General features: G+C 64.5%; 9 protein-coding genes across 9 annotated transcripts; 5 read left to right on the forward strand and 4 right to left on the reverse strand.

The window, feature by feature from the left end:
* Positions 1-229: 229 nt before the first annotated feature.
* Positions 230-6,642, forward strand: TAF2 (transcription initiation factor TFIID subunit TAF2; the record flags this gene model as incomplete). Its single annotated transcript, XM_076649208.1, has 10 exons — positions 230-298; positions 406-2,754; positions 2,833-2,952; positions 3,008-3,172; positions 3,237-3,347; positions 3,410-3,616; positions 3,692-6,045; positions 6,126-6,147; positions 6,214-6,460; positions 6,572-6,642. The coding sequence occupies 10 exons, from the start codon at positions 230-232 to the stop codon at positions 6,640-6,642; spliced, it is 5,715 nt and encodes a 1,904-aa protein (XP_076505218.1).
* A 382-nt stretch (positions 6,643-7,024) lies between these two features.
* On the forward strand, positions 7,025-8,556 carry JCM10292_004016 (uncharacterized protein; the record flags this gene model as incomplete). The annotated part of the gene is made up of 5 exons (XM_076649209.1): positions 7,025-7,240; positions 7,299-7,314; positions 7,377-7,398; positions 7,469-7,477; positions 7,533-8,556. 5 exons carry the CDS (start codon positions 7,025-7,027, stop codon positions 8,554-8,556), a joined length of 1,287 nt encoding a protein of 428 aa, XP_076505219.1.
* A 486-nt stretch (positions 8,557-9,042) lies between these two features.
* JCM10292_004017 (uncharacterized protein) lies at positions 9,043-12,048 on the reverse strand (the record flags this gene model as incomplete). The annotated part of the gene is made up of 15 exons (XM_076649210.1): positions 9,043-9,123; positions 9,186-9,260; positions 9,318-9,346; positions 9,406-9,493; positions 9,565-9,676; positions 9,758-9,953; positions 10,018-10,048; positions 10,117-10,231; positions 10,298-10,325; positions 10,401-10,415; positions 10,481-10,550; positions 10,605-10,659; positions 10,726-10,861; positions 10,930-11,247; positions 11,316-12,048. The coding sequence occupies 15 exons, from the start codon at positions 12,046-12,048 to the stop codon at positions 9,043-9,045; spliced, it is 2,082 nt and encodes a 693-aa protein (XP_076505220.1).
* Positions 12,049-12,683: 635 nt separating this feature from the next.
* Positions 12,684-13,792, reverse strand: JCM10292_004018 (H/ACA ribonucleoprotein complex subunit GAR1/NAF1; the record flags this gene model as incomplete). Its single annotated transcript, XM_076649211.1, has 5 exons — positions 12,684-13,042; positions 13,267-13,345; positions 13,413-13,477; positions 13,541-13,615; positions 13,717-13,792. The coding sequence occupies 5 exons, from the start codon at positions 13,790-13,792 to the stop codon at positions 12,684-12,686; spliced, it is 654 nt and encodes a 217-aa protein (XP_076505221.1).
* Positions 13,793-14,111: 319 nt separating this feature from the next.
* On the forward strand, positions 14,112-17,837 carry JCM10292_004019 (uncharacterized protein; the record flags this gene model as incomplete). The annotated part of the gene is made up of 3 exons (XM_076649212.1): positions 14,112-14,276; positions 14,343-14,645; positions 14,709-17,837. 3 exons carry the CDS (start codon positions 14,112-14,114, stop codon positions 17,835-17,837), a joined length of 3,597 nt encoding a protein of 1,198 aa, XP_076505222.1.
* A 180-nt stretch (positions 17,838-18,017) lies between these two features.
* Positions 18,018-20,026, reverse strand: JCM10292_004020 (MFS transporter; the record flags this gene model as incomplete). The annotated part of the gene is made up of 7 exons (XM_076649213.1): positions 18,018-18,193; positions 18,256-18,519; positions 18,581-19,073; positions 19,135-19,444; positions 19,504-19,618; positions 19,677-19,747; positions 19,803-20,026. The coding sequence occupies 7 exons, from the start codon at positions 20,024-20,026 to the stop codon at positions 18,018-18,020; spliced, it is 1,653 nt and encodes a 550-aa protein (XP_076505223.1).
* Positions 20,027-20,306: 280 nt separating this feature from the next.
* On the forward strand, positions 20,307-22,302 carry JCM10292_004021 (uncharacterized protein; the record flags this gene model as incomplete). The annotated part of the gene is made up of 8 exons (XM_076649214.1): positions 20,307-20,469; positions 20,526-20,741; positions 20,797-20,872; positions 20,932-21,486; positions 21,547-21,634; positions 21,691-21,785; positions 21,840-22,024; positions 22,082-22,302. 8 exons carry the CDS (start codon positions 20,307-20,309, stop codon positions 22,300-22,302), a joined length of 1,599 nt encoding a protein of 532 aa, XP_076505224.1.
* Positions 22,303-22,660: 358 nt separating this feature from the next.
* JCM10292_004022 (uncharacterized protein) lies at positions 22,661-23,955 on the reverse strand (the record flags this gene model as incomplete). The annotated part of the gene is made up of 4 exons (XM_076649215.1): positions 22,661-22,849; positions 22,920-23,238; positions 23,359-23,737; positions 23,799-23,955. The coding sequence occupies 4 exons, from the start codon at positions 23,953-23,955 to the stop codon at positions 22,661-22,663; spliced, it is 1,044 nt and encodes a 347-aa protein (XP_076505225.1).
* Positions 23,956-24,364: 409 nt separating this feature from the next.
* Positions 24,365-25,623, forward strand: JCM10292_004023 (uncharacterized protein; the record flags this gene model as incomplete). Its single annotated transcript, XM_076649216.1, has 5 exons — positions 24,365-24,389; positions 24,448-24,606; positions 24,664-25,002; positions 25,056-25,282; positions 25,339-25,623. The coding sequence occupies 5 exons, from the start codon at positions 24,365-24,367 to the stop codon at positions 25,621-25,623; spliced, it is 1,035 nt and encodes a 344-aa protein (XP_076505226.1).
* Between the last annotated feature and the right edge of the window lie 361 nt (positions 25,624-25,984).

Consider the following 25,984-nt stretch of genomic DNA (forward strand, 5'->3'; position numbering starts at 1 on the left):
CAGAGCAGAGGACGCACACTCGTTCCAGCCGAGCGAAGAGCGTGAGCCGGTCGGGGCGAACCTGCGCGAGGGCGTTGCTCTTGCTCGTCGACGTTGGCCCGACTCGGGCGTGAGGCTAGCTCAGAGACCGGCAGCGACCAGGGCCACCGCTACTCAGGCCAGGGAGGCATTCGCTTGCTTGCCCCGCTTCTCCCGCCCCGCTCCTCCCCCCCCCTCCGCCGTCCTCATCATGGGCAAGGGCTTCCTCATCACCAACCAAAAGGTCTCGATCGCAGTCGGGCTTAACGGCAGGATCAATGTGCGTTCACGCCGATGACCCACAGCTTGCCGCATCCGCTGCGGCCACTCGAGCGGTGACTGCACCTCCCCTCGTCGGACTGTACTCACCCTCGTCCGCTCTCGCAGGGCTACACCGAGCTGACCATCGTGCCGACCGAGGCCGACCTGCGCACCGTCTGGCTCCATGCGCGGTCCCTCTCGATCCTTGGCGCCTCTCTCCGCCTCCCGACCGTCGTCCCGCTCGCCTTCTCGCACCTCCCGCCCGCGACCCCGGCCCTCACCCAGCCCGACAACATCCACACCTACCCCGAGATGAAGCGCCAGATCTGGCGCGCCGACAACGAGGGCGAAGAGGGCGAGCTCGGAATCGCCATCCCCTCGGGCTGCATCGTCCGCACCGCCGCCTCGTCCGCACGCACGCCCTCGCTCGCACCCACGCCCGGCGGCGCAGGCGCCCTCCCAACGACGGACGAGTTTGAGCCGTTCACGATCGCCGTCGAGTACGAGGTGACCAAGCCCGGGCTCGGGCTCGTCGTCGTCGCGCCAGACGAGGCCAACCCGGCGCGCTTCCCGCATGTCTTTACGAGCGCCGCGAGCGACATCGCCGCGCGCACGTGGGTCCCCTGCATCGACACGCCGAGGGAGCGATGCTCGTGGGACCTCGAGCTCGTCGTGCCCCGCGTGCTCGCGAGCGCGCCGCCAGGCCGTGAGCGTGAGCGTGAACGGGAGCGCGACCGCGACGGCAAGGGAAAGGGGAAGGAGCGCGCAGCGGATGGAGCTGCGGAGGGGGAAGGCGCGCCGGCGGCGGGCGCGACGACCGAGGACGAGTCGGAAGACGACGACGAGACGGACGACGACGACGACGACGACGAGGTCGAGGCCGAGTGGCCCATCTCGGTTGCCGCGTCGGGCGAGCTCGTCGAGCAGATCGTCCACCCGGACCGCTCCGACCGCGTCATCTGGCACTTTGTCCAGGTGTCGCCCGTCAGCGTGCAGCAGATTGCCTGGGCCGTCGGACCCTTTGTCGTAACCGAGATCAAGGGTGTGGCGAAGCGTGGCACGGGCGACGACAAGGATGCGGCGGCTGCAGGCCGCGCCGAGGATGACCTCGACGACGAGGCAGGCGGTGCCGGCGGAGCGCAGGACGACGGCCCCGTGCTGCACGCGCTGTGCTTGCCTGGGCGAGAACACGAGATGGAGTACTCGGTCGGCGTCGTGCGGCAGGCGATCGAGTTCTACGCTCAGTCGTTTGGCTCGTACCCGTTCGTCAGCTTCACCGTGTGCTTCGTCGACTCGCTCGCGTCGGGCGCGCCGCCGTTCCACTCGGCTGGCCTCGCCATCCTCTCGAGCGACTTGCTGCACCCGTCGAGCGTCATCGACCAGGCGTACGAGACGCGACACCTCCTCGCGCACACCGTCGCCGTGCAGTGGTCAGGGGTCAACCTCGTCCCCCGCACGGCGTCCGACAGCTGGCTCGTGATCGGCATTGCGCTGCACATGACGAGTCAGTTCATTCGGCACCTGTGGGGCAACAACGAGTACCGCTTCCGGCTCAAGAAGGACATGAACCGCTGCGTCGAGCAGGACATCCAGTTCGAGCCGATCTGTGTGCCCGCGCGCCTCACGCTGCCCGAGCCGGCGCAGATGCAGTTCATCGCGCTCAAGGCACCGCTCGTGCTCAACATCCTCGACAAGCACCTGCGCAAGTCGGGCACGAGCCTCGGCCTCGAAAAGGTCCTCCCCAAGCTCTTCCTCGACGCCATCTCGGGCGAGCTCGCCGCGCAGGGCAACTCGCTCTCGACGACGTCCTTCATGCGCACGTGCCGCAAGGCGTGTGGCGGGTCGTCCGAGGCGCTCAAGATTTTCTTCGACCAGTGGGTGTACGGGTCCGGGTGCCCGACGTTCGAGGTCACGGCCAACTTCAACCGCAAGCGCATGGCCGTCGAGCTCAACGTGACGCAGCGCTGCTACGCGTACGCGTGGTCGCAGAAGGCGCCGTGGGAGGCGCAGGGGCATCTGCGCCCGATCCCGCTCTTTGACGGCCAGATGACGATCCGCATCCACGAGGCCGACGGCACGCCGTACGAGCACGTGCTCACGATTCAGGAGGCCTTCAAGCGCCACGAGGTCCCCTTCAACACCAAGTACAAGCGCGTGCGGCGAAACACGAAGCGCTACCAGGCGCGCCAGGCCGCCGCGACGGCCGCCGCGCTCGGCGACGCCGAGGCCGCAGAGGACATGGGCCTCATCGACGTCGGCTTCTCGCTCGGCATGTGGGAGGACGAGGACGAGCGCGACCGGTGGCGCGTCGCCGACTGGACCGAGGAGGACGACGCCGTCATGAGCCAGGCGACGTACGAGTGGATCCGCATCGACGCAGACCTTGAGTGGATCTGCATTGTGCGGTTCACGCAGCCCGACTTTATGTGGCTCAGTCAGCTGCAGCGCGACCGCGACGTCGTTGCCCAGCTCGAAGTGCGTGGCTTTCTCACGCTCTGGCTTTCTGCGGCTAGTCGCGCTCGATCAGATGCTCACCCGTAGTGTCCTGCACAGGCCATCCATGCGCTGTCCGGCATCCCTTCGCCGATCGTGTCGTCCAACCTGTGCAAAACGGTCCTCGTGTCGAACTACTTCTTCCGTATCCGCATGGAGGCTGCACTCGCCCTGATCTCCGTACGTCTCTCGTCCGCTTCATCTGTCATCCCCTCCTCATGTTGCTCTCCCGCAGTGCGCTACGCTCGACCAGGAGTACCTCGGCCTCTTCCACCTCTTCAAGCTGTTCCAGAACTGGTACTGCTTCGAGCCCGACATCGAGACCAAGGACCCGTTCGGCTTTCGTTGCATTCCCAAGACGAACGACTTTGCCGATTTCACGCTCTACTTCCTCAAGAAGGTGCGTTCTGCACCAGCTTGCTCCGTTTGCGAGCGGCGAGGCCTGATGCTTCTCACGTTCGCAGGCCATTCTCACGGCCATCTCGATGGTGCGCGACGAGCGTGGGCAGACGCCCGCCGTCATTCAGCAGTTCCTCGTTGACCTGCTCACCTACAACGACAACCTCGGCAACAAGGTGCGTCTCGCTCGTCCCGCGATACCCCTTTGCCAGGGCTCATGCCGCTCTGTTCTATGCAGTACTCGGATGCATTCTACGTCACGACGCTCATCCACTCGCTGTCGCATGCGCTCGTCAATGTCGTTCCGCGCGCCGAGACCGACGAATTGTCAGAGATCGACGCCAACGAGAACCTCGCGCCTGCGGTGCAGGAGGTCGAGCGCTACCTCGCGTCCGACAAGCTCGTGCCGAGCTATCACAACGTCATCACTGTCGCCGGCATCGAGGTGAGCATGGCCACGACGCGCAGTTCAGTCTCCGTCAAACCAGCGACGCTAACTGTACTCTCTGGCCTTTCGCAGTTCAAGCTCAAGCTCACGCTCGCGTCGCTCATTCCGGAGGACCGCATGACGCTGTTCAACTACACTCGCGATGGCAACTACCCTCCCGTCCGCATCGCCGCTTTCGACGCCCTCCTCCTCCTCAACCCGCTTCAGGACGTCATGCCGCTCGTGCGGTACATGTTTGCCGTCATGCGCGAGGACTCGTCGCGCCTCGTGCAGCGCCGGCTCGCCGAGAGCGTTCTTGAGTCGCTGCCCGTCCTCGTCGCAATGCAGGACCTCGCCGCGCCCGATCCGAACGCCGAATCGGCTGCCAACGACGCCAAGAAGGAGCGTGACGAGCTCGCCAACGTGCTCAAGTCGCTGCGCAAGAAGCCCGGCCGCTCGATGAACTATCGCACGAGCCTTCTTCAGACGCTCACGAACCCAGACGTCGACCCGGAAGTGCGCCTCTGCTGCCTCAAGATCTGCGAGGCGACCGTGCGGCCCGAGGGCGAGCCGCTGCCCAAGATGCGCTTCCGTCTCCCGCCAACGCCCGCTGCGGTCGAGCAGCCGTCCATCCCGGCGCCGCCAACGCCAGCGGGTCAAGCGCTCCCGAAGCTCAAGCTCGGCGGGCCGGCGACGCCCAAGATCACGCTGCCTGCCGCGCAGCCCGAGTACCCGCTCGAGCCGGCCTACACGCCGTACGAGCCGCCGCAACCACACTTCCCTCCGCCGCCACCGCCCGTCCCGAAGCCCCCGAAGAAGCAGAAGGATAAGCCGGCAAAACCGCCCAAGGCGCAGGCGGCTCAGGCGGGCGGCATGTCGGTTGCCGAGGTGACGACGTGCAAGAGCCTCATCAAGAAGCTCCTCAAGGACAAAAAGTCGTTCATCTTCCGTGCGCCGGTCGATCCGGTCAAGGCGGGTGCGCTCGACTACTTTGACAAGATCCACAACCCAATGGACATCGGCACGATGGGCGCGAAACTCGCGGCGGGCGTGTACCCGGACCGGTACGCGTTCCGCGACGACTTCAAGCTCATCATCTCGAACGCCAAGCTGTACAACGGCGCCCAGTCGCCCATCGGCGGCCTCGCCGACGACCTCGACCAGATCTTCGAGAAGCACTGGGAGCGCGCCGAGCTCACGCTGCGCCAGTTCGAGAACAACGCCGCGGGCGGCGGTGCGGGCGGCGGGTACTACGACGCGCCAGCGTACCCTCCGACTGCAGCGCCTGCACCTGCACCAGGGCCGACAAAGATCCGGTTGTCCAAGCCAGCACCACCACCGCCGCCGCCGCCTTTCGAGCCCGCGTACGGCTCTCCCGCACCGCCCGCGCCCGCCGCAACACCTGCGCCGACCCTCAGTCTGAAGCTGAAGGCACCCGCACCTCCTCGTCCACCACCGCCCGCACCTGCCCCTGCCCCCGCCGCCTCGACTCCTGCGGCGGTCGACGTCAACCCGTATGCTCTTCCCGTGCCCGGGTCTGCTACACCATCTGCGACGCCCGCTCCCGCCGCTTCGGCGGCGCCGACTCCCGCCCCCGCTGCGGCGACGCCTGGTCTCGCATCGACGCCGATTGTTGATGGCGCGCAGGGTCTGCCCCCTCTCCCGCCTGCAACATCCGCTCCGGCCGCACCGCCCAAACCGACATTCAAGATCAAGCTCGGTGGCTCGTCGCTTTCCGAGACGCCAAAGCCGGCGAAGGCAACGTCGTTCTCGCCGGAAGTGTCCTACAGTCCGGCAGGATCATCGTATGGCGGCAGCGATGCGTGGGACCCTGCACTCGCCGGCATCGGCGGCAAGCCCAAGAAGCGCAAGGAGTCGATCAAGGCACAGCAGAAGCTCAAGGCACCCATCAACTACGCCGAGCCGCCGGACCTCGAGTTTGACGACGAGGAAGACACGGTTCCTGTCGCCAATTCGGCCTCGCCGGCCGTATTCGCCGTGCCGCAACGTCCCGAAGTTCTCGACACGCCCAAGCCGCCGTATCCGACCAAGTGGGTCGACGCCGAGGCGCCCGTCGACATTGCCAAGGCGCGGCAGGTCCTCACGCGCGTGCGCGCCATCCGCGAGGCCTTCTTCTTCCAGTACCCGGTCGAGGCCGTCGGCCCTCTCGCGACGTACTACGACGAGATCCAGCACCCGATGGATCTCGACACGCTCTCGCGCCGGCTCGAGGCGGGCGCGTACCCCAATTACGCATCGCTGTTTGCCGACTTTGACCTGATCGTGTCCAACTGCGAGCGGTTTAACACGCCCAACACGGAGCCCATCTGGCACGTGCACATCCTCGACCGCGCGTGGCGGACCGAGTGGGAGAAGGCCAACAAGCTCAGCTACAACACGAAGCGGAGCATCGGCGCGTTCCTCAAGAAGCTCATGGAGGAGGGAGTGTGCGTCCAACTCGCTTCTTCGTATCCCTTCTTCGTATCCCTTCAAGCTCAGAGTGCTGACTCCTTTGCTCGCTCCGTAGTGCTCAGCCGTTCAATGTGCCGGTACGTCCTCGGATGATCTCTAAGCTCGCGGTCCGAAGCATACAGCTGACTCCTTTCCTCGCACAGGTCGCCGACCTCGCCGTACAGGTGCCGAACTACTACGACTACATTCCTCCCGAGCAAGGACGCGACCTCATCATGATCAAGCGCAAGCTCGAGTCGGACCAGTACGCCACGATCGAGGCGCTCGAGGCCGACTTTGACCTCATGATCTCCAACTGCTACACGTTCAACGGTACCGATAGTCACGTCAGCGTGTCGGCGCGCGTGCTCGCCGAGAAGTTCCATCAGGGCATCAAGCGAATCCGCACCGGTGCGTGCCTTCTCGCCGCTCGATATGTCGCATCGCAGGGTCGTTCCCACGGCCGCCTTTCAGCATGAGCTGTACAAGAGCTGAACCTGACGGTGTGATCGTACCTCGCAGACACGGCGAAGCAGATGAAGCGGGCCAGCTCGTCTACCGGCGGCGGCATCACCAAGAAGCAAAAGTTCTGAGGGGCACTCGAGTCTTCGCCCGGCTCGCCTTTCGTCGTTTCCCCACTACTCGCATGTGCATCCCTCTTCGTTCCTCTCTCTGTTGTGCAATCAAGATGCAGAAGCACCCGTTCGTGATGGACTGGACGATGCGCCGAAGCGTCGTCCGCGACTCCATGACCTCGTGCCAGCGCGCATGTGTCTTGCTCGTGTGTGTCCTGCTCGCTCGGACTCTGGGCAAGAGCATGGACCGCGGCACTTGCCCACTTCCCCCGCTTGCCGCTCGGGTCCCTCCGTACGCCGCAGTGGGCGCGTCCGTTGTCGACTCGAGGCTTCCTTCTCGCCTATCTCGCTGTCTGGCTCGTTCTCCCACTCTAGTCACTCGTTTGCAACACGCGCCAACATGGCGCTCCGCCCTGCTGCTGGCGCTCTCGCGCTCGCCCTTTTCGCCGGGTTCGTCGGGGCTCAGACCGAAGCGTCCGTCTCGACCACTTCCAGCGCTGCGGCAACGACGACGACGTCCAGCACCACGGCTTCAGCCTCCAGCGCAGCGGCTCAGGCGGCAGCGGCGGACGAGACGGCGCCTGCTGTTCCCGACTCGATGCTCTATCTGATGAGCGTGCGTCAACGTTCAGTTCTGTGCAATGCCGCGCGAGCTGACCTTGCGTTACCTGCAGTACGATACCGACGTCTGTGAGCAGCGCGCTGTGCGTCAGCTGGGAGAATACTGACGCCGCCTTTTGTCTTTTGCGGAGACGCTGACATTGAAGCTTTCTGGTGCGCTCCACCGTCTTCGCGCGTATTCTCTCAGATTCTCGCTGATCGCAACGCCCTGCACCGTGTACAGCAACGACTGGTGCGGGTCAGAATCGCTGGCATGTCGAGAAAACAGGCTGAAACCAGCTGCGCAGGAACTCCTCGTGCATCGACTACCTCTCGACCTTCTCCGACGTCCACCAGGTCGTCTGCGACGTCACTGCGACCGGGCCGCAAGTCCACGTTTACTGCGGCGGCAACACTGTCTATCAGCCCGACAGCTATTTCGACTACACGCAGAACGTCAACCGCTTCGTTTCGGCCTCCCTTGTTGACGGCCCCGAGGAATACGGCGAGGCCATCGGCGGAGACTCGTCGTCCAGCACGACCACTTCCAGCACGACCACATCCAGCAGCACCTCCGCAACGTCGTCGGGCACGAGCAGCCAGACTGCTGCTTCCTCGGCGAAGGCCACCACCACTTCGTCGCAGTCTACCGCCCCGACATCGATTCCGCTTGCATCCAGCACTTCTAGCAGCGTGACTTCTGCCCTCGAGGCCGATGCGCCGTCCACTTTCGCGACTTCGTCAAGCTCCGCTGCTGAGGTGACCAGCCAGGTCCCAGAGCGCACCACATCAAGCGCGTCTTCTACATCGACCGCGATGACGGCGAAACCCTACAAGACGAGCATCTCGGACTCGCTCTCGTCTACCGCCCACGCCGCTATCGAAGCCGCCGAATCCGCCCGCCGCCGCGCTCTCGCACACCTCAGGCGCAACGTCGCGCTCGCCGAGAGCCGGGCACGCGAGCTCGTCCAGCACAAGGAGATCGAGCTGCGCCGGCTGAGGAAGGAGCGCGCGGCTCTGCTGCGTCGCGTGCGCGCTGCGACGCAGAGGAAAGCGGCTGCTGCCGCTAGTCACGGACAGAAGGCAGGCGAGCACAACGTTGAAGGCGTCGCTCGGCGGGTCAAGAAGGTCATCAAGCACAAGAAGGGCGACGATCTGCTCCTCGGACCGGGCTACACGCTCGACCAGAAGCTCGAGGCCACTCTTGGGAAGGTCCCGATGCTTTGGCTCGGGCGGTGGATCGAAAAGGAGGTCGAGGAGGACTTTGCGCGGCTCGTTGAAGAGCACAAGGTTTCTCACGCGCCTCAGAAGCGTCGATTCGCCGCGCACTAAACGTACCCGCTGTGCCCTCGTTCCCCTCGTCCATTTATTTGCGACATCGTCGTCACTCTTTTCACTCTCCCCTCGTAGTCGTTCATCCGCGTTTGTGAACGGACAATTTATCTGCGGTGTAAAGACAGACGTTTGCGCCCACCTCCGGACCAGATGGCCTCTTTCGCTTTGCTCCTGTCCTTGGCCCTGTACTTTGCACTGCTCACGTACCGCAGCATAGAAGCGAGCAAGAAGTGTCTGTCGTTGTAGTGTCGTCACGAAGGGCGCACGATGCGGCTGGTGCGGAATAGCGCCGACGAACAAGCGAGGGAAGGAGTGGGTGCAGACGAAAGCGAATGCGGGAGGAAACGACGAGAGGGGTATGTTGGAGAAGTTGTACATAGAAGTCAACGTAGTCTCTAGTGCGGCAATAAGGAAACGAATGGACAGAAGCGAGAGAGACAAAACATGCGACAGAGGCGAGAGATCCGGTGCAGCGATGGCGGCTCAGCCGGTGATCTCGGGCTGCGGGCACGCGACAGCTGGGTAGACGGATGGCGGCGTCAATCCCCGCATGCGGTACCAGTGCTGTACAACGTGTAGGCCTCGTGAGCAGAGCAACTCTCGGGTGAACACGGAGCTGGACGCACCTTGGCCACCCGGAGGCCGTTGCTGAGCAGATCGCCGGAGTTGCCGTTTGGGTAGTACAGCGAGTAGCCGTCGTTCTGTCAGGCGTGAAAATAGGTGAGCATGAGCGCCTTTACGAGCTGTTCGAGACGCACGTGGTAGATCCAGTCGCAGCAGCGGTCGTCTGTATAGCAAGAAGTGTGAACAAAAGCTTTCAGGACTGGAATGAACATGTGAGCTCACCGTGACCAAAGATTGACCACATCATGGAGCCGGACCCCGACCAGTTCTCGATCGTGCTATAGAACGTATTGAGGTTCGAGCCGCCCTTCTGCACACAAGCAACACCAGCGTCAGCGCCCGGTCATTCACAAAAAGCGCACAAGAAGCGCAACAACGCGCCTGCCAGGTCCAGTCGTTCTCGCCGACGAAGAAGACCTTGTCCGAGTACGATTTCATCCAGTTCTGGTCCTTCTCGAGCAGCCACTGCTGCGCCGGGTAGAAGTGGTCGGTGCTGCGCGCATGTCAAGGGCAAAGAGTTGATCAGCTCGAGTGGCCGCACTCGAATCCCAACGCGGGCTTCATGGCAACGCACACAAGGTCGACGTTCGACACGCCCACGCCCGTGTTGGCGAGCGAGCCGCCATAGTCGCTCAGCCCGTCCGTCCCATCGGCGACGAGGTGGTTCGGCGCGATGTTCTTTATGTAGGCCGCAATGTCCTTGGTCCACGATGCCGGGGGCGCACCGCCGCCGAGCATGTAGCCGCCGAGCTCGTTGCCCGTCTCCCATGCTGCGCAGTCGAGAAAGGAACCGTCAGTGTAACGCTCAATATGCGAGCAAGCTGCTTCGCGCACCAAGAATGGTCGGGTCGTCCTTGAGCGCGACCTGCGAAGACGTTGACGTTTTAGCTTCTGCTCACAACGGCTTGGGTAAGGAGAGGACGAGCAACCTACGCCAGTGTACGTGTTGACGTGGTTCAGGACGACCGAGATGTAGTCCTTGAAGATGGCGATGACCTTCGAGTTGCTGTAGAACTGGCTGCCGTCGTCGGTGTTGGCGCCGCCCCACCTGGTGGCGCAGCAAAGGCGGGTCAGCGAGGCCACGTGCCTGGATTCGTGAGAAGGGGTCTCGTACCTGATGAAGTCGTATTTGCCGCCGTGATCTGCGGTGGCGGGACAAGAATGCGGGTTGAGAAGGTCAGCCGGCGACGCCAACGGGACGAGCGCGCGAGACATACAGTAAGCGTAGTTGTCTGCGGGCAGGTCTCGTAGGTCAGCGCCATCTCGGAGCGATATGGACACGAGCAACGCAACGCACCCGTCAAGGGGATGATGAGGCGCAAGCCATAAGCGCGAGCAGCGTAGATCGCGTAGTCGATCGTGTCCCACTGTATAGAGGAGGTCAACTCGCTATCCGAAGAGATGTAGGGAGAAGCACGCACAGCAGCTTCGTTCGTGTTGTACGCAGTCGGCCACAGCGTCTTCGAGTGACCCGTGCTGTTCACCGAAACCCGTCAGTCTCTGTCCCGCAACGCGCTCTTTCATTTCTTCTCGCAGACGCACCTGCAGCCCAGCGTGTGCGACCGGATCGTGTTGCCGCCCATGGCGACCGTGATGGCCATGGCCTCGCGAATGCGGCCGTGCGAAGGGTACGAGACGCTCCAGTTGACGTTCTCATCAAGTCCGAGCCAGTAGATGTCTGCACAAGCACCCGTCTCAATCAGCTTGGTCTGCCCGCGAAGAGAGGGGAGCGCTGAGGAGACGCACTCGGGCCGACGATGCGGAACGTCTCGCCGTCGAGCGTGAGCTGGTTCCCGCTGCGCTTGACAAACGTCGACGGGCGGGGCATGAACGGCGCGTTGCCGACCTGCGCGCCATAGACAACTCCACCCGTCGTGTCGGTGTAACCCGGCTGGCACGTCGATGCGGGCGGGGCGGGGAGCGTCGTCGCGATTGTCGCGGTCGACGTCTTGGTCGTCGTGGTCGCGCTCGCAGCGGCAGTCGTCGTGATTGCTGCGTCTGAGCTACCTGCTAGCGAGCCGCGAATGCAGGTCAAACCGCTGCTGACGTAGCCGGAGCGGCAGCCTGAAGGTCGGACAGAGCGTCAGCGTTCTGTCCTCGTCTAAGTAGGAAGGACAAAGTGGGGGACGCACGCCAGCTGCACATTCCGTTGTTGCAGTAGCGGTTCGAATAGTCGGGGATCGTGCCCGCATTCGCACAGTCGGCCGTAAGCGCGCACGGAACCTGCGTCGGAGACGGCACGACAATCGCGCTGCTCGCTGTTATCGTCGCTGCTCCGCCCGCCGTCGAAGACGGGGAGGCAGCAGCGCTCGTCCGACTCGCGGTCGTCGCGGTGCTCTTCGGCGTCCATTTCGGGTTGAGCAAGAGCCACTTTGGGTTGACGAGCAGCTTGGCCTGCAAGTCCTCGAGCGTGAGGACCTCGTCCGCGTCGTCCGTCCCCTCGCTGCCGCTGCTCGTCGCACTGTCATTCTGGGCGGCTACGCTCCCCCTGCGCTGGAGCGGCCCGGCGCCCTCGAGGCCGTAAGAGCCCTCGCTCGCCCAGAGCTCGTCCTCGTCCGTCCACATCCCCGCCATCTGCATCACGGGCAGCCGCCCCTCGCCGCCCAGCGTCGCCGCGTCGTCGACGGCATGCTGCTGCGCAAGCTCGGCCGCGCGCTCGACAAGGAGCGACGGCGGGTCCACCGCGCCGAGGGGTGGTGGTGGTGGTCCTGCAGCCGCGCGGCGGAAGACGTCGTGTGCGGACCCGGCGCCGTGTGCGCCTGGCGCGGGACCATGTGCTGGGTGCCCGCTGGGAGACGAGGAGGCGGAGGCGAGCGAGGCGCAGCAGCAGCTTGCGGCTGCGAGAGCGAGCGAAAGGGTGCGCATCCGGCGCGGAGGGGGGGCGGGTGAGCGATGCGGAGGGCGAGCGGGCAGGTGCAGAGCGTCGCTGGGACGAGTGCTGCACGGCGTGCAGGTTGCACGAGCGAGAGGAGCGCGCACGAGAGCGCTTTGTCCTTGGCGCGAAAGTTGGGTGACGGCTCTCTCCTCTCGCTCTCGCTCTTCTCTCCTCCGCGTGCCTCGACCCCGCACTGATCACACTGCACCTGCTGCGCACGACGCTTCGACGCGCCCGCTCTTTCTCAGCGTGCCTGCTTTGTACAGTACAGGCATCCTTCTCCTGCTTGCGGCGCGACCAGTGCAATCGCATGTCTCCTCTTCACAGCCTTCGCTCCACACCCCGATCACTTCTCACGCATTTCGATGATCGTTGATGCGCCCGAGACAGCCCGAAGTCGAAGTGTTCGATGTTAAGAGACCGACGAATCTCGAACTCGGGCGAACAGCGCCGAGGGGAAGACAGCACTCGCTCCCTGCTCGCCACGTGAACGGGATGGGATGGAAGCGCGTAGAAATACAGAGAATGACGAGCCAAATCGCGCAAGTGGACTAGCGGGAACAGAAAACAAGGGTAGGCAGGTAGGGCAGGGAAAGCGAAAAGGACACGAGAGCGGCCACGCGCTCTAGTACCCGCCCCGCCCGCGGCCCCTCGGCGCACCGCGCCCTCCACCACCACCGCCGCCGCCACGGCCGCCGAACCCGCCCCTCCCGCCCGGTGCGCCGCGGCCCCTCGGTGCGCCCCTCCCCCTCCCTCCTCCTCCAAACCCGCCGCGCCCTCCACCGCCGCGCATGCCGCCGCGTCCACCGGGGCCCGCCGCGCCGCCGCGCTTCTTCTTGGCCTTGGGGCCGGCGGGGGCCTTGGGCTGCGGGAGGAAGCGCTCGATCGGGAGGAGCTTGTCGGTCGAGATGCACACCTTGTCGCCCGCGGCGAACGATGTCGCGACGATGCCCGACGAGGGCTTGATCGTGAAGTAAACTTCGTCTGTTGGGCGAGTGAGGGGAGGGGTCGGAGAGGGAGCGAAGGAGAGTTGCGGTGCCCAAGTAGGAGGTGCGAGAGGGCGGTGCAGGGCGTGGGGCGGGGGAGCGGTAGACGGACGAGCGCAGAGGAATGTGCAGAGTGAGGTGAACCCAGGTGGCGAGTGCAAAGGAAAGCGAGACTCGGTAAGCAAGGTGTCGCGTGCAGATGCGAAAGAGGATGAAACGCACTGATGGGCCCGAGGATCTCGTCGACCTTGCCGATGGGGGCCTTGGTCGGGAGGTAGATCGGCGCGTTAAAGTAGGGGACCTGGGTACGCACGCGCGCGAGTCAGCGCGGGGTGAGCAAGGGAGAGGGAAGGCAGGGCAAGGCGGACCTTGGAGGGGAGCGACGAGGCGCAGAGCATCTCGCCCTCGACGGCGTGGACAAAGGTGCCGATCTCTGCTCGTGCGGTCGTGTCAGACTGCGCTCGACCTGGCCCTCAGACAAGGGGGAGAGATGCACCGACGACCTCTGCAGGGGGGCCATCGTCGCGACCACCGAAGCCGCCGCGTCCACCGCCACGGCCGCCACGACCGCCTGAGAAAGAGCAAGACGGGTCAGTCTAAGCCGTCAGACTGCACGCAGCGCTCGCAGGGGGAGCGACGAGGGCGGGCGGGGGGCTGGAGATGGCGACGGACCGGGACCACCTCGGAACGAGCCGCGACCGCGGTCACCGCCGCCGCGACCGCCGCGGAAACCACCGCGAGAGCTCATGAGTGCTGGCGTGGAGAGGAGAGAGCTCGGGAGGGCGCGAGGCGGGCGGGAGCGGGCGAGGCGAGCGGGGGTCGCAGCGGCGTGAGGCGAGCTTTGCTGAGTTTCCGAGACACTGCGTCGACTCGGCCGGGGGAGGGTTGGGCTAGTATGACAGACTCTGTAAATGGTAGTCGCGACATTGCCATACTCGTCTCTCCACTCTGCGAGCAAGACGAGAGCAGGTTGCCGTGCACCGCCTCGCTCTCCTCCTTCCGCTCCTCGCCCCTCTCGCCGTCCACACACTCGCGCTAGAAGCAAGAGCACTGGTGTCCAGCACAGAATGGCACCTTCCTCGGGCTATCCCGCCCACGCTGGCACTCGCCCGCCGTTCAGCCCCTCGTCGGCGACCCCCTCGACCCGGCACCACTTCGCAGACGCAGCGCACTCGCTCAAGCGCCTCGTCCAGGAAGAGTGGGACCGCGCAGCCCACCCCAACGACGCACAGGTCCGTCTCGACTGCCCTCGCCCGCTTCGAGTCTGCCCTTGACGCAGATCGCACTCCGTCATGCAGCCTCCGCCGCCGCCCCACTTGCCACCCGCCCTCCGCCCCGCCGCACCCGAGCCCACCCATTCGCACCCAGGCCTCTACGCGACGATTACCAAGCCCACGCAGACGCACCCCCGAGCTCCCTTCCCGCCCTCGCCCCCGCTCTCGCCCGAAATCGCCCAGCCGCACTTCCCGCCCCACCCGCACCCGCAGACGAACAACAAGGTCGAGGAGCCCGTTGCAGCAGCACCAGACGCTCATGACGAAGAGGACGAGCTGGCGCGGGCCATGGAGGCAAGCTTGCGCGAAGAGCGCGAACGGCGACAAGTGCGTCGTCTTTCTTGCTTTGTGCTCGCCGACTGCGAATCTGACCCTCTTTGCCCTCGGCAGGAGTACACGCAGAGCGACGTCGAGCTGCGCGAGGTTTTGCAGCAGTCGCAGGACGACGAGCTCGCGCGGCAGCACCTCGTCGCAGCGCAGGAGCAGTCGGACCTCGCTGCCGCGCTCGCCGCCTCGCAGCAGCAGCAGCCGACTTCGCCGCCTCCCGAGCGCACGCTGTACCGCCCGCGCTCACAGTCGCTCCCCTCGTTCTCCGCCGCCGAACTCGCCGCGTCGGCCTACCCGTCGGAAAAGCAGCGCGAGCACCCGCAGGGCCGGCCGGCACTCCCGCCCGGCGCGGGCAGCGCGTGGGACGACGAGCAGCGCGAGATGGAGATGCTTGCGCTGGCGATCCGGATCTCGCGCGAGGAGGAGGACGAGCGCGACAGGATCGAGAGGCTCGAGATGGAGGAGGCACTGAGGCGGAGTCAGTCGCTCGCTGCTGCTGCTGCCGCCGCTTCGGGCTCGAGCGGCGAGGGAGGCGAGCTCAGCAGTGCACCTACCAGCAGCAGCGAGGAGCATCACGGCGTGGGCAACGCTTCGACACCAACGACTGCGCCGACTACTGCGCCGACTTCCGCTTCTTCGCTGGCGCAGGTCGCCGACGCCGCACCGGCCACTCGCAAAGAGAGACGCCGCTCGTGGCTCCGCCCGCCTCTCGCCTCCAAGCTCTCGAGCGCCTCGCCGCCGTCGTCACCACCACTCGCAGGCGCCGCGCTCCACACGGCCCCGCCGGTCCCTACTCGTCCGCCGCCTGCCCCGCCCGCGGCCGAGTCGGCACGCACGACAGCGACGTACCGAACTGCGCCCGAGACACTACCATTCTCGAACCTCGCACCGGTCGTTCAGCCGGCGAAGCCATCGCGCGCTCCGCCGCCTCCGCCTCCCGCGCCGCAACAGCAGCAGCAGCAGCAGCAGCAGAAGAGTCCACGCCTCCCGCCTACTCCGCCGGAGACGCCCCAGATTCCCTCGTCGGCAACACTCGCTCCGCACCCTTTCCCGCACTCGCAAGCGGTCGACTCCGTGCGGCAAGAGCACTCGGGTTCGCCGATCGAGCTGCCGTACCTCACGCCGAGCGGCTCGCTGCACAGCTCGAATCGCCGGTTCTCGCGCGAGTACGAGCGCCTCTCGACCAGCTCGCTCGCACCCGGTTCGGGGCTGGGGTCGGGCGAGCGCAGCCGGCGCGTGAGCGTCGAGTCGGGCCCGCCCGAAACCGGCTCGGCGGGCTCGACGACGCCGTCGTCGACTGCGTCGTCCGAGAGCGACGCGCCGCTCTCGCCCCTCGAGGTGCGCAACCCGGACGGGACGGACCCTTCGCCGTCGACGTCGCGGCAGTCGTCCCTCGAGACGACCACGCCGGCGAGCTCGTCCGCCTCGGGCTCGTCGGCATACTCGGGCCTTGCGCCCGATGCGGACGTCGCCGAGCACGAAGGCGACGCGGTCCTCTGGCTCGACGACATCCCCGTCTACCCCGCGGGCCTGACGGGCGTCTCGGCCTATGCGGGCAGGAGCATGAGCGCCATCGACGAGCTCACTGAGCCCGCGAGCTCGGTCATCAACGGTGCCGCCGACGCGGCGAGCTCTTCGTCTGTTGACGAGGCTGGCGACGACGGGCACAGCGCACGCGCGGTGAGCTTCCCCGAGTCGCTCGGCAGCGACGAGTCCCTCGCGCGGACCAGCGTGGCTGCAGCGCCGGCGGGGATCGCGACGATGCCGGAAGGTGACTGGTTTGCGTCGACCAACGGGCGCGACGGCGACGAGGGCGGGAGGACGCTCGGTTCTTCCGACGAGACGGGCACGGTGACGCCTCGCGCGGACCCTTCCGCAGCGGTCGACCAGCTCGTCGCCGCTGCGGCGGCGCACGTCTCGCACGAAGACGGCCTACGTTTTGGCTTCCCGTCGGCCTGCGCGGCGCACCTCGCGCACGCGTGCCCCGAAGACGGGCTCAGCAGCGCAGGCGCCGTCCCCGAGCGGGTCGAGCTGTCGCGGGCGCAGCACGACACCTGGGCGATCGAGGCGCGCTCGTGGGTCGCGCTCGTGCGCGCGCTCATGTGGCACGGCGACACGACGCTCGTCGCCTCGCGCGCCGACCTCGAGCAGGCGCGCGCCGGCCGCTGCGCCGCGACGGCGAGGCTCGAGTTCCGCCCGGACGACGAGGGCCTACCCGTGTTGCGCCTCGTGCTTGCGCTCGTCGACCCGCAGCTGTCGCTCGCGCGTCTCTCGGCCCACAAAGAGCTCGAAGTCGTCCGCGCAGATGCCGAAGCCGATGCCAAGGGCAAGGGCAAGGCGCGCGCTCTCGCATCGACGGCACCTCCGCTCCTGACGTTCCACCTCCCCGACCTGCTGCACCTACCGACGCGCCTCTCGAGCCTCGCAATCCAGCTCTACACGCTGCGGCACCTCGCGGGTATCGCGCGCGCGACGCAGCCCGCGCAGTTACCGCCGCCGCTCGGCGTCGGCGGCAAGGACGAGGGCTACCCCGCCATGCGCCAGCTGGCGGACGCGATCACTGCGCTGGCGCAAGCGGCACAGGAGCGCGAGCGCGAGCGAGAGGAGCAGGCTGCCGAGCAGCAGCGGCAATACCACCACCAGCAGCAGAGTGCTCGTCCACCTCCGCCGCGCCCTCTGCGTCCCGCACCGTCGGCTCCTCAGCGCGTAGGCGAGCCTCGGGCTACTGCCGTGGTCGGCGCGGAGGAGCAGAACGCCCGCCTCGTCGACCGGCTCCGCGACCGGCTGCGCCGTCTTCGGCGCTCATCCACCGCATCAGCACCTACACCGGCCGCACCAGCGGCGCCGCCGCTGCAGCTCACTCACTCGCGCGGGAGCGCCGAAAGCGGCTCGTCGAGCAGCGGCGGGAGCCGAACCGGCGCCGGCAGTGGGGGAGAGAATCGGCGCGCGTCGTACCACTCGCAGAGCGTCGGTTCGCGGTCCGGGGTTCACCACGCCCCGTCGAGCAACATAAGCGCGGGGCACAAGCTCGTCAAGCAACCGCCGCCGACGCGGACGAGTGCGGTGCCGCGCAGCCTGAGGGTGCTGGCGCAGGAAGATGGGCCGGCGGGCGAGAGGGACGGGCTTGTCAGGAGGGAGAGGCACAGGAGCGGGAGCGTCCCGAGCGAGATGAGGTACCTGCCCGTGATCTGAGCTTGGAGGAGCATCTGTATCTTTCTCACTTTGCTTCGTCCATAGCGCATTTAATCTGTTGTCGTCTTCGCATCGTGCTCTGTAGCTATCTGCCTTTCTTGTTCGTCATGCACACACACGTTCGTGCTCTCCGTATGTCCGACTGAAAGGACTAACAGAAATCTGCGCACGGTAGTCAGTCTACACCTTTTCCTCCTTCGCCTGTAGCCGTGTCGCCTCCTTGGCCTCCCTTGCGGCTTCAGCCCTCGCAAGCCTTGCTGCTCGCTTGTGTCGAATGGACATGCCCTTGCGCCATTCAATGAGTAGGAGCGGGCCTGATGCGAGCGTGATGAGTGAGAGCATCGTAAAGGCCCAGCCTGTTGAGCGGCAGAGTCAGCTAAGACTTGCGCCACTGAGTTATGGCGCAGAAAGCGCGCACCATTGCCCATGCGAGCGATGATGGGGTCGATCACGGCCGTCGCGCCTGCGCCCATAAGACAGCGGACAAGATTGTTTGACGCAGTCGCCGAGGCCGACGATTTGGGGAAGAGGTCGATGAGAAGGGTGCTGATGCTCGTGAACTGCGTCATCGACGCGAAGCCGGAACCGAATTGGCAGATGAGCGGGACGCTCAGGTGTACGCCTTTTTCGACGGTCCAGCCGTAGACGATGGACACGACGAGCATGAGCACGAACGAGTAGGCTGCACACCCAGCTAGTCAGTGTTACAGCATGAGGAGGATGAGAGTAAGCTTTTGAAGTACGCAACGAGCGCAGCCGCGCGTGTTCAATCGGGAAGTCGCCGAGATCGTTCAGGTCCTGCGATTCCTTGACCTTCTCGCCACGCTCGGCAGCCTGCTCCTCGTACCTCCGAGCGACGACGCGGTAGTCGCGATTGAGCCGAGGACCGTTGCAGGCTGACGCGCAGATCATGCCGCCACCGTTCGCAAGATAGCACAGTCCGAGCGCGCTTTCGGAGAGGCCATACTTGGCTTTGACCGACGGCGAGAACGAGGTAGTGCTCGCGTAGAAGAGCGAGTAGACGATGGCGTTGAAGATGAGGAGGAGGAAGACGTCGAGCTCCTTGAGCATGACGAGCGAGGCGAAAGGGTTGATGGAACGACGCGGGCGAGGCGGAAGCGTTGCTGCCGGTACTTGTGAGGTTTGCTGCCGTCGTGCCAGGCAGACCGAGACCAAGGAACGATTCACGAGGCGCGTAGGCGGGATCGAGCCGTTCCCGACCATCGATCGCAAAGTCTGCGTGGCAAGAAGTGAGTGTGAGTCCTAGTGCACGCTCTGCAGCGAGCGCGGGACGTACTTCAGGCAACGCCAAGAGCATGACGCAGAAGACGACAGCGGAAAACGCAGCCAGAAAAAAGAAGATCGCGTGCCAGTCCCAGCGGTCCGCGAGAAGGCCGCCTGCGAGCGGACCGATGCAGGGACCGAGCATGGCGCCCAGGCTGTAAATGCCCATGTAGCCTCCGCGCTCCTTGGGAGGCGCTAGGTCTCCAATGGTCCCGGCGCCGAGGGCGACAACCGACGCGGATCCAGCCGCTTGCAGGCATCGCAGGAGCATGAGCAGCCAGTACGTCTGCGTGAAGGCTAGCCCGAGACACGTCGCGATATAGCTGCACAGAAAACGGGACCAGTGAGCCTCGGAGGAAGGACGAGGCAGCGAGAGACATACATGGTGAAGCACATGAGGTACACCGGACGGCGACCGATCACGTCGCAAGTCGCGCCCCAGAGCGTCGGCGAGATCCCTTGTACAACCATGAAGAGGGTTACACTCAAATTGATGTCTAGAAAATCCGCACGGAAGTGAGCGGTTCCGTCGGACCGTGGAGCGAGCGAGCGCACTCTGGACAGAAACGCCCAGGTCTTCCGCCACAGACGGAATCGCCGGGAAGTATGAGTTGGCGCTCAGCGGACTATTTACTTCGGTGTCAGTACTGCGCTCGTCGGACTGGCGTGGGGCTTGCTCACCTGAAGATGCCGGCGATCATCACAAGCCCGACGACAGCCCACTTGGCTCGCCCCGAGAAGATCGAGTAGGGCGGCGGCTGTTCATCTGGCAGCGAGAGCTTCGAGCTTGAGGCCGACGCAGGGACGACATCGCCCGCAGAGGTCGAGGCGAGCCTCGTGTGCGAAGGAGAGGGTCCCTCCTCGACCCGCGTCTTGTCGCTGCTCGCGTCGTCTCTCGCGGTCATGCTGGGCTGCTTCAGAGCACGACAAGCCTTACTCGAGTCGGGTCGCTTGAGTTCGGCATCTGCGGCGCGACGCATATCTCGCCGGCCCACTCGTCCGCATCGCGGGCGAGTTTTGCGCGCTGCCCGTTTCGACCCCGTGCGGGGCGGGCCGTCTCGGCAGAGCCTTCGGAAAGCTTGCTCTCAGTGCCGTCGGAGCTTCGCTGATAGCGCGGGCGGAGCCCGCTTGCCTCGTTCCGCTGCTCCCGTCTGTCCTTCGCCATCTCGCCTTGCTCACGCCGCTATGCCGCACGCACTCGCTGACTCTGTGCCGTCCGCTACGCCCAAGGACGTGCTTGCTGCCGCTGCTCGTCTCGGCTTCACCGTTCCGGAGGGACACGAGGAGGACTATCTCGCCTTGCTTCAGGGCACTGATAGGGCGGCTCAGGCGATCCTCGCACAGCCGGGTGCGTTCCGTCTCCCTCGACAATCATGAGAGCCTCGTCTGACTCCTCAAGCGCAGACTACTTGCCCGAGGTCGACCTCAAGCGCTTCCCTCGCCGCGATGTCCACCTTCCTTCGCCTGACGACAACCCTCTCCGCGCCTGGGCGTGGAAGGCGACGATCGAAGGCGCACAGACGGGCCTGCTGAAGGGCCGTACTGTCACGGTGAAAGACACGGTATGCGTTGCCGGCGTCGGCCAACTGTTTGGCACGGACGCTTTCACCGACTTCACGCGTGGGCCACATCCCGCTGCCATGCGATGCTATCTTGCTGACGCTCAAATCGACAGCGAGCATCGACGCAACGGTCGTGACGCGAATGCTCGAAGCAGGCGCCACATTCGTGGGCAAGGCGGCTTGCGAGAAGTGGGTCCATCGCCCGTCTGTCTGCGCATTGTTGCGCTCTGCTCACGTCTTGTGTACAGCTTTTCGCACGGCGCCGGCTCGTTCAGTAGCTCGCCGTATGGGCCTAAGGAGAACCCGTACGCCGAGGGCTTCTCAACAGGCGGTAGCTCTTCGGGGTGCGGCGCGCTCATCGGCGGCGGGCTAGTGGACATGGGTATTGGCGGCGACCAGGGCGGTTCTATCCGCATTCCCGCCAGCCTCTGCGGTTGCCTAGGCCTGAAACCGACGTTCGGTCTCGTGCCCTACACCGGTGTTCTCTCGTCCGAACCCGGCGTCGACCATGTCGGCCCGATGGCCAGGACGGCGCTGGACACGGCGTTGCTACTCGAAGCAACGGCTGGATACGACGAGCTAGACGACCGCCAGCTCGGCGCCCCTCGTCCTGCCGACGTCCCCAAGTACGCGCAAGTCGTCCTCGATTCGCGTAACGCCACACTGCAAGGGTTGCGCGTTGGTCTTCTCGTCGAAGGGTTTTCGCACAAGGCGCTCGACCCGAATGTCGATGCTTGCGTGCGCGCCGCGGTCGACGAGCTCGTCAAACTCGGTGCCGAGGTCAAGGAAGTCTCCGTGCCTCTGTAAGTCCTGACTGTTTCAGCTAGTGCCAAGGCAAGCGGCTCACGCGTATTGCTGCAAAGTCACTTGCTCACAGACGCCATGACGCACGTCATCAACAAGTTTGCCAGCAGTCAAACTCGCCAGGGCCGTCAAGTCGGCCGCCGCGGCGTGCGTCACTTCCGCATTTCACGCGTTCCTACGTCAACTGACTGTGCTTTGTGCAGGTGTACATCAACGAGTACTTCGAGAAGGTGCTGCCGTGGACGCAGGAGAAGTACGACAAGGCAAAGTACTACGTCACGGGCACGAGCATGTCGGCGTAAATACCGCTATTGACGCTACATCGGGTCGTGTCTGACTGTGCACTACGCAGTGAATACGGCTGGACAAACTATACGCTCGCGTACGGCCGCGCAATGAACCTCACGCGCAAGCTCAAAGACGACTACGACGCCATCTTTGCCGACGTCGATGTGCTCGTGATGCCAACGGTCAACCAGCCTGCTCGGCGCCATGCACCACCTGAGGCTGGTCCGCTGGCTTGGACGCAGGTGTCCCGTGCGTGCTCACGTCGCCAGTTCACGTGGACTGCTCACTGACGCCTAGCCCTTCCAGCCGGCATTACTTCGAATACTGCCGCTTTCAATCTGACCGGCCATCCTGCACTCTCAATCCCCGTCGGATTCACGCCTCCCTCGCCTGCCGACATCCGTTCAGCGACCGATTCCGACATCAAGCTGCCGTGCGGATTGATGCTCGTCGGGAAGATGTGGGACGAGGCGACGTTGCTAAAGGTCGCAGATCAGTACGAGCGTGCACACGACTGGAAGGCGTAGACAGGAATTCTGCTCAGTGCATCGCGAGCCCCTTTCGACCGGCAATCTTGATCGAGGGCAGCGTGAGAAGGTCTGCAGTTCAAGTTGGCTCCGGCCTTCTTTCACGATTCCTTTACGCTGGCCCGACTGACTCTACGCTGACAAAGGCCAGAGCTTACAAAGAAGTCTTGCGCAGCGACTCATGATGTCTTGAGTGCTGCCGCGTCCGCCTCACTCATTCGTGCTGGGCCGTTCCTGCGTGCTTGTCCGAGCCACTCACATCTCACATACCTATTCTCTTTCGGAACATGCGCACAGTGAGCAGAACGGATAGGAGAACGGACGGTGCAACCGAACTGGGCTTCAACTTCGGGACCTTCTAAGCGTGCAACTTGCTCGTCACGCCAACTTCGCTGTACGGGAACTCTCCCTTCCAAAATTTGGCGATTTCGGAGCGCGTCGTCACCCAGACGTTAGGCTTCGAGGCGATGTGCTCCATGACGCGGCGGAGGGCGAGAGCGCGGGCGGGCTTGCCGAGCACGCGGTTGTGCATCGCAACGGTCATCATCTGCGCGTTTGCGAGGGCAACGGAAATCAGCTCAGTAGATGTAATGAGTGACTGGACAGAGAAAGCACACCTTAGGGCGACCCTCGAGACCCTCGTTGTAAAGAACCTCGAAGTCGGCGATGAGCAGGTCGGCCCAGTCGCGCGCGGAAGACGTTCCGGCGGCATTCTTGACACCAAATCGATGATCGTTATTTGTGAGCGAGTACGGAACCACAAGAAGGCCATTGTCCGGCTCGCCATCGAGCGCAAGGGGGTCGGGAGTCCAGTACGGCAAGTCGCCGGCGTACGAGTCCGAGTTGTAGTGGAGCGGGACGCCGAGCTCCTTGTGGATGCGTGCACGGATGTGGCGGTGGTACGTCGAGCCGTTCCCGGTGAAGAAGGCTGTGGGACTAAGGGCGTCGAAAGCACCGGATTAGGTGGGCAAGCGGAGGACGAGGATGAGGATCGTCAGCGCACAGGGGCTCCAACGCGTCTCGATGTAGAACACCGCTCAAAAGGCACTGACGTACACGTCCTTGCGTCCTGTCGAGTCCTGCAGCCGCCTGAAAGACTTGCGAACGTGCTCCGCCTCCTCGTCTGGACCGGCCAGGTCGGCGGTTCCGCGCCAGCGGTTGCCGTGGCAGGCAATCTCGTGGCCTGAGTCGGCAAGTAGCTTTGGCCAGAAGCCCGTCACCTCGAAAGCGCGCGAGCATGCCCAAATGGTCATGGGCCAGTTGAACTCCTTGAAGAGCTTGTACAGCCGGGGAAGACCGCTGCGTATGCCGTACTCAAAGCCGCTCTCTACGACGAGGTCGCGCTTGTTGTATACCGGATCGCGGTGGAAGGCGCGCTCCTCCAGGAACTCGTTCGAGCGGTTGTCGCCGTTCCAGGTGGTGAACTCGGCGCCCTCTGTAACGGCAGGAGACCAGTCAGCGGACACACAAGTCATGCGAGTCAATAGCCAACACACCCTCGTAGTTGAGCGTGAAAGCAACAGCAACGACAGCTCCGCCGGGCCAGGTGAAAGTGGGCGACTCGAGGCCGTAACCAACGTAGTCGCGCTGCTCCGCCTCGATGCAGTCCTTGTAGTTCTCGGTGTTGGTCTCGGGCGTGCAGTTCCAGGGCATAGTGGGCAAGCTTGAGCGGGTATGAGCCGATTCGCAGCAGGATGCGGGCAGGCGAGGAGGAGGAGGAGCGAGAAGCAGGAAGCGGGAGCACGCGGGGACGCGAGATCCGGCAACAGCAAGGCAGCGAGATAAGCACAAAGCGCTTTTGCACGGGCTAGCGGGACGGCAGGGAGGCGGCAGCGGGCCAACCTGCGCCGGAACCAACTCGGCCGATCTCTCGTCCCTTCCGCTTGTCGCTTCCGGCCGGCGTGGTCGTGCCGCCCCGCAATGGCTCCGTGTGGCTCAGATAAGAGCATCCGCTGTCGGCGCTTGTGCGCCTCGCCCGCGCTCTGCTGCCCGCTCCTCGTCATCTTCTCCCGCTCGTCTCCCTAATCGCGCTTCAACGATCGCCTTTGCATTGCTACGAACGATGGTCTTCGCTCCCGGTGACAAGTGTGCGTTGTTCGAAACTCGCTCAAGCCTTCGCGAAGGCTGACACCCTCTCGTTCGTAGACCCCGACGTCCTGCCGGGCATCGACCGCGAGTTCATCGGGTACGGGCTCAACAAGCCTGACCCACAGTGGCCCGGCGGGGCCAAGGTCGCTGTTTCGTTCGTCTTCAATCTGCCCTATGGCGCTGAGCGGTCACTGGAGAACGGAGACGAGGGCGGAGGTGCGCCCACCTTGTTCTTCGCTTGTGCGAAGCTCGCTGATTGATTACATCCTGCAGAGACGATGTTCCCCGACATTCCTATCCGCGTGCAGCCCAAGGGCAAGCGCTTCGAGATGCTTGAGTCGGCGTACAACTACGGCACTCGCGAGGGTCTGCCGCGCATCCTTCGTCTCTTTGCCAAGTACAACAGGAAGGCGACTTGGAACGTCTGCACCCAGGGTCTCGCCAAGATGCCGTACTGGGTCAAGCCGCTCGTCGCCTCGCCCCACGAGATCTCGTGCGCTTCGAAGCGGTACATCGACTACCTCCGCGTCGAGCCCGAGGTTGAGGACGCGCACGTCCAGGAGGCAATCGACACGCTGCAGTCGCTCACGGGCGACAAAACGCTTCCTCGTGGTGCGCACCTCTGCCGGATCGTGCTGATACATGAGCTGACTTGCTTCCAACAGGCTGGAACATCGACCGCTGCTCCAACATCTCGCCTTTGCTTTATACCCGCGCACATGCCGATCGCGGCTTCCCACAACCTTACACCTCGGACAGCACTGCCGACGAGCTGCCGTACTGGGTTCCGTCGCCGCTGGTTTTCGACGGCAAGGAGGACAAGGGCTTGCTCGTCGTTCCCATGTCGCTCGACACGGGCGACTTCCGCTTCCTCGACTCTGGAAGTGGCTGGGTGCGTACGATCCGCTTCCTCTTACTGAGCCGTAGCTGACTCTTGGCGATACGCAGGCGTCGCCCAAGCACTACTTTGAATACCTCTGCGACACCTTCGACGTCCTGCACGCCGAGGGCTCCGCCGGCGAGCCGAAGATGATGACAATCCAGCTGCACCCGCACATCATTGGTCACGGCGGGCGGCTATACTGGCTCGAGGAGTTCCTCAAGTACCTCGAGGGCAAGGGCGCCGACGCGTGGGTTGCTCGCCGCGACGAGATCGCCGACCACTGGGCCAAGCGTTTCCCGTACGACCCAAAGACAGCCATGGGCCTCGCCAAGCACCCGGAGTGCTGGTAGAGGTTGCAGGTTCCTTCCATCGTCTGCTTGTTTCTTTCGGCTGTAACCTCCGTCAAGCGATTTTCCCGTCTTTCTTATTGTCACTCAAGAGTCATTGCAATGCTATCAAAGTTCGAGCAAGCTGCGTAAGAGTTGCAAAGCTGCAACTTGTGCCCGAGACACGACGCGGGCAGCCGCAATTTGGCGGTTTTCCTCCTCTGCTTCATCCGCACACCTCAGGTGCGCGTATATAGGCGAAGTCCGCAGTCAGCTGAGCTCTCGTATGGGCTGCTGCTCGCTGCTGGTCCGCCCCCGCACAATGCCGCCGGCGGAGTCAACTTCCGACTTTCCGAAGGCTGGAAGGGCTCGATACGGGAGTGCG

Source organism: Rhodotorula paludigena, assembly GCF_050403205.1.
Source record: "Rhodotorula paludigena JCM10292 DNA, Rt_paludigena_JCM10292v1_ctg22, whole genome shotgun sequence".
Lineage (NCBI taxonomy): Eukaryota > Fungi > Basidiomycota > Microbotryomycetes > Sporidiobolales > Sporidiobolaceae > Rhodotorula > Rhodotorula paludigena.